We start from the raw sequence: 6,000 nt of genomic DNA, 5'->3' as shown, positions 1-6,000 counted from the left end.
AACGCTGCCGTTTCTGGGAAAAACGCGGGAGTGGCTGGAGAAACGGGGGAGTGCCTGGGCGAACGCTGGGTGTGTTTGTGACGTCAAACCAGAAACGAATCTGACTGAACTGATCGCAGTGGCAGAGTAAGTCTCGAGCTACTCAGAAACTGCTAAGAAATTTCTATTCGCAATTTTGCGAATCTTTCGTTCGCAATTCTGCTAAGCTAAGATTCACTCCCAGAGGGCGGCGGCTTAGCGTGTGCACTGCTGCGAAAAGCGGCTAGCGAGCGAACAACTCGGAATGAGGGCCCATATCAGGACATGCATGATATGTTAAACCCCTTTTCCACTAGCTTTAAAAACACGGGTAAATGCGCGGGGACTTGCATTTACCCGTGTTTTTTCCTAGTTGAAATTCCCGGATCAAGTGATCTGGGAATCCAACCCGGGCAGCTTGCCATGTTGAACACGTGTTCAACCCGGTAAGCTGTGTAGTGTGAATGGAAGTCGTGTCGATGCGACACTGCTCCCGTTCAGTGTATTGTAGGGTGGCGCTGGGAGATCATGTGATCTCCCAGCGCCGCCCCTGCCGCGTCACTAGCAGCGTCACCAACCCGGCCATATGCCTGGTTGGTGAGCACTGTGGGAAAGGGGGTTGTAGCACGAGTTGCAGCCGTGTCAGGCTCCCGACTGCGACCCGTGCTACAGGTGGAAAAGAGGTATCAGTGACGACAGGGCTGCATGTGGCAGTGACGTGATGTGAGGAGGGGAATGGATTGAGTGGTTCGTGCCATAATATTTATTACAACAGTAGTCAAATAGGGGTGTCCACTGTGTACCAACCTACCTCTGCGCAACACAACTGATGGTCTCAAACACACCTGTTAATTCAAAACCATTCCAGAGGAGTACCTCATGAAGCTGATTGAGAGAATGCAAAGAGTGTGCAAAGCTGTCATCAAAGTAAAAGGGGGCTACTTTGAGAAATCTAAAATATAAAACCTATCTTGATTTGTTTAACACTTTTTTGTTTACAACATAATTCCATATGTGTTCTTTCATAGTTTTGATGTCTACAATATAGAAAATAATTAAAATAAATAAAAACCATTGAATGAGAAGGTGTGTCCCGACTTTTGACTGATGCTGTGTATGTATGTATGTGTATATATGTGTGTGTGTATGTGTATGTATGTATGTATGTGTGTGTGTGTGTGTGTGTGTATATGTATATATATATATATATATATATATATATATATTATAGTGTTTCTGCTACACAATAATAGTTTAGCTTTATAGTGTATGCTTTATAATAGCGCAGTCCTTATTCATCAGGGATGTTTACTTTGAATTAATAGGTTAAACTTATTTCAGCCCACATAATGGCCGCATCCAGGGTGTACTTTAACGCTGCCATGCTGCTTAAGGTATAAATGTTCTAAGCTAACTGGCTGTTTTAATTTAAGTTATTCTAAAATCAAAGCTGGAAAGCTATACCCTACAGGACATTTGTCAGCATGCGTGATTTAGATGGATTGTGTATTTATAAAACAATTTCCATTTTACAAATCTGTTCTTATTGACCAAAGTAAGAACACTACCTTTCAAGAAGAGGCTGGTTAGGTTAACAAGTGGCGATCTCATGTTCTTGACAATATCTGTGGATACTTTTTTTATATTTGGGATATGTACCTGTTATGCTACAAACATTGAAACCATATATTTTAGTTAGCTGTTGTTAATGGAAAATATAATATATTCACAGGAAAAACATGTGACTCCCCTACCTGCTCTAATAATGTGGCGTGTTTTTTTTTTTTTTTTTCAGGTCACAATTGCCCAGAGACATTAATGGTGACTGTTTGTATGCATACCCATGGCTACTCCCCAGTAATTGTGGCTTGTACATCTATTGCTTATGTGATGGATAAAGCATGCAGTATAGCTCACTTTCTAAAGAGCCATTGTGACAGCCTCACATCTTCCAGTCACCAGACCTTACTGGATCAGTTTGATGTGACCATCAATGAACTACACTTGCTGGACAGAAATATGATGCTGTGTTTAGTGCATGAAGGCCTACCATCTTCTTGGGATGTTCTTGGATCATATTCTGAAACGGGTAAGGTTTTTGTCTGATTCCTTCATGTACTGTATTTGGTTTCGGGTGATGCCGTAATTGGCAGTGTTTATCACTTTTTATCTTTGCTATAAACAGTAGATATTGGTAATAGAAGACTTCTGACAGTGGCTATATATGGGATGTAGTTATGTGACCGACGCTCACGTAACCTCCCCCTGCATCCCGAGCACTGAAAATACCGACAGTCGGCATGCAGACTAGAAGAGACTATATCCACGACACCCAGAGAGTGGGAATAGAACTTGTGACGAGCCCGCAGCGTGGGAGCGCAGGGAGCCCGCAAGGCAGAGCCGGATTAAGGGGGGGCCCCAGGGGGTAAGTACCCCGGGCCCCCCTCTTTACAAGGGCCCCCCACCACAGATCGGACCTCCGATCTGCTGCGCTGCGCTCCCAGCGGCTCACTGTTGGTTGCCCTGGCAACCTAACAGCAGTGGCAGCGGCGCCGGCAGAAGTACAGGACAGCTGAGCGACGGCTCAGCTGTCCAATGGTGTATGAAGGCGCTGTGCTTCCAGCGGCTGCCTATAGGTTGCCCTGGCAACCTAATAGCAGCAGCAGCAGCGTGGAGGAGCATGGAGGATCGCGCTCTCACTCTCATGGGTCACAAGCAGCCTGCCAGCGGCAGAGAAAAAAAAGTAAGCTGGCTGTATTTATTATTTTTATCATGTTGATAAATTGGAATTTTTGGCTCTATGTCATGTTGCCAATATGTGTTTGTATGTATAAAGTGTGTGTATATGTGTATATATATGTGTGTATATATAATATATATATATATATATATATATATATATCTATATCGTCCAGAAATACGGCACTCTACGGACTCATTCATCCAGGTAAATGATTCAAGAAGCCTTGCTTATCTTTAGCAACGTTTCGGCTTTTTTATTAGCCTTTCTCTGACGTCCTAGTGGATGCTGGGGACTCCGTCAGGACCATGGGGATTAGCGGCTCCGCAGGAGACAGGGCACAAAAATAAAGCTTTAGGATCAGGTGGTGTGCACTGGCTCCTCCCCCTATGACCCTCCTCCAAGCCTCAGTTAGGTTTTTGTGCCCGTCCGAGCAGGGTGCAATCTAGGTGGCTCTCCTAAAGAGCTGCTTAGAAAAAGTTATTAGGTTTTTTATTTTCAGTGAGTCCTGCTGGCAACAGGCTCACTGCATCGAGGGACTTAGGGGAGAGAAGTGAACTCACCTGCGTGCAGGATGGATTGGCTTCTTAGGCTACTGGACACCATTAGCTCCAGAGGGAGTCGGAACACAGGTCTCACCCTGGGGTTCGTCCCGGAGCCGCGCCGCCGACCCCCCTTGCAGATGCCGAAGATGGAAGAGGTCCAGAAGCAGGCGGCAGAAGACTTTTCAGTCTTCCTGAGGTAGCGCACAGCACTGCAGCTGTGCGCCATTGTTGTCAGCACACTTCACACAGCGGTCACGGAGGGTGCAGGGCGCTGGGGGGGCGCCCTGGGCAGCAATGTATAATACCTTTTTATGGCTAAAAATACATCACATATAGCCCTTGAGGCTATATGGATGTATTTAACCCCTGCCAGATCTCACAAACTCCGGAGAAGAGCCCGCCGAAATAGGGGGCGGGGCTTATTCTCCTCAGCACACAGCGCCATTTTCCTGCTCAGCTCCGCTGTGAGGAAGGCTCCCAGGACTCTCCCCTGCACTGCACTACAGAAACAGGGTAAAACAGAGAGGGGGGGCACTTTTTTTGGCGATATTACTATATTTAAGCTGCTATAAGGATACAACACTTATATAGGGTTGTTCCCATATATATTATAGCGCTTGGGTGTGTGCTGGCAAACTCTCCCTCTGTCTCCCCAAAGGGCTAGTGGGGTCCTGTCTTCAATAGAGCATTCCCTGTGTGTCTGCTGTGTGTCGGTACGTGTGTGTCGACATGTATGAGGAAGATGTTGGTGTGGAGGCAGAGCAATTGCCGGTAATGGTGATGTCACCCCCTAGGGAGTCGACACCGGAATGGATGGCTTTGTTTATGGAATTACGTGATAATGTCAGCACATTACAAAAATCAGTTGACGACATGAGACGGCCGTCAAACCAGTTAGTACCTGCCCAGGCGTCTCAGACACCGTCAGGGGCTGTAAAACGCCCTTTACCTCAGTCGGTCGATAGAGACCCAGACACGGACACTGAATCTAGTGTCGACGGTGAAGAAACAAACGTATTTTCCAGTAGGGCCACACGTTATATGATCACGGCAATGAAGGAGGCTTTGCATATCTCTGATACTACAAGTACCACAAAAAAGGGTATTATGTGGGGGGTGAAAAAACTACCTGTAGTTTTTCCTGAATCAGAGGAATTGAATGATGTATGTGATGAAGCGTGGGTTAACCCAGATAGAAAAGGGCTAATTTCAAAAAAGTTATTGGCATTATACCCTTTCCCGCCAGAGGTTAGGGCGCGCTGGGAAACACCCCCTAGGGTGGATAAGGCGCTCACACGCTTATCAAAACAAGTGGCGTTACCGTCTCCTGATACGGCCGCCCTCAAGGATCCAGCTGATAGGAGGCTGGAAACTACCCTAAAAAGTATATACACACATACTGGTGTTATACTGCGACCAGCCATCGCCTCAGCCTGGATGTGCAGTGCTGGGGTGGTCTGGTCGGATTCCCTGACTGAAAATATTGATACCCTGGATAGGGACAGTATTTTACAGACTTTAGAGCAATTAAAGGATGCTTTTCTTTATATGCGAGATGCTCAGAGGGATATTTGCACTCTGGCATCGAGAGTAAGTGCGATGTCCATATCTGCCAGAAGAAGTTTATGGACACGACAGTGGTCAGGTGATGCGGATTCCAAACGGCATATGGAAGTATTGCCGTATAAAGGGGAGGAATTATTTGGCGTCGGTCTATCGGATCTGGTGGCCACGGCAACGGCCGGGAAATCCACCTTTTTACCTCAGACCCCCTCCCAACAGAAAAAGACACCGTCTTTTCAGCCGCAGTCCTTTCGGTCCTATAAGAACAAGCGGGCAAAAGGACAGTCATATCTGCCCCGAGGCAGAGGAAAGGGTAAGAGAGGGCAGCAAGCAGCTCCTTCCCAGGAACAGAAGCCCTCCGCGGGTTCTGCAAAGCCCTCAGCATGACGCTGGGGCTTTACAAGCGGACTCAGGAACGGTGGGGGGTCGACTCAAGAATTTCAGCGCGCAGTGGGCTTGCTCACAGGTGGACCCCTGGATCCTGCAGGTAGTATCTCAGGGTTACAGGTTGGAATTCGAGAAGTCTCCCCCTCGCCGGTTCCTAAAGTCTGCTTTGCCAACGTCTCCCTCAGACAGACAGGGCGACGGTATTGGAAGCCATTCACAAGCTGTTTTCTCAGCAGGTGATAGTCAAGGTACCCCTCCTACAACAGGGAAAGGGGTATTACTCCACGCTATTTGTGGTACCGAAGCCGGACGGCTCGGTAAGACCTATTCTAAATCTGAAATCTTTGAACCTGTACATACAAAAATTCAGTTTCAAGATGGAATCACTCAGAGCAGTGATAGCGAATCTGGAAGAAGGGGACTTTATGGTGTGTCTGGACATAAAAGATGCTTACCTGCATGTCCCAATTTGCCCTTCACATCAAGGGTACCTCAGGTTCGTGGTGCAAAACTGTCATTATCAGTTTCAGACGCTGCCGTTTGGATTGTCCACGGCACCTCGGGTCTTTACCAAGGTAATGGCCGAAATGATGATTCTTCTGCGAAGAAGAGGCGTATTAATTATCCCTTACTTGGACGATCTCCTGATAAGGGCAAGGTCCAGAGAACAGCTGGAGGACGGAGTAGCACTAACCCAAGTAGTGCTGCAACAACACGGGTGGATTCTGAATTTTCCAAAATCTCAGT

General features: G+C 47.1%; 1 protein-coding gene across 1 annotated transcript in view; it reads left to right on the top strand.

The window, feature by feature from the left end:
* The window catches only part of ARHGEF28 (Rho guanine nucleotide exchange factor 28), a 418,990-nt gene that overhangs the window by 117,166 nt on the left and 295,824 nt on the right, over window positions 1–6,000 (top strand). Inside the window, exon 4 of the mRNA XM_063963865.1 lies at window positions 1,814–2,107. Within this exon, the coding sequence (XP_063819935.1) occupies window positions 1,814–2,107 (294 nt within the window). The remainder of the gene's footprint in view (window positions 1–1,813; window positions 2,108–6,000) is intronic.

The sequence above is a fragment of the Pseudophryne corroboree genome, chromosome 1 (assembly GCF_028390025.1).
Source record: "Pseudophryne corroboree isolate aPseCor3 chromosome 1, aPseCor3.hap2, whole genome shotgun sequence".
NCBI classification, from domain to species: domain Eukaryota; kingdom Metazoa; phylum Chordata; class Amphibia; order Anura; family Myobatrachidae; genus Pseudophryne; species Pseudophryne corroboree.
This window is presented reverse-complemented; position numbering and strand designations above follow the sequence as displayed.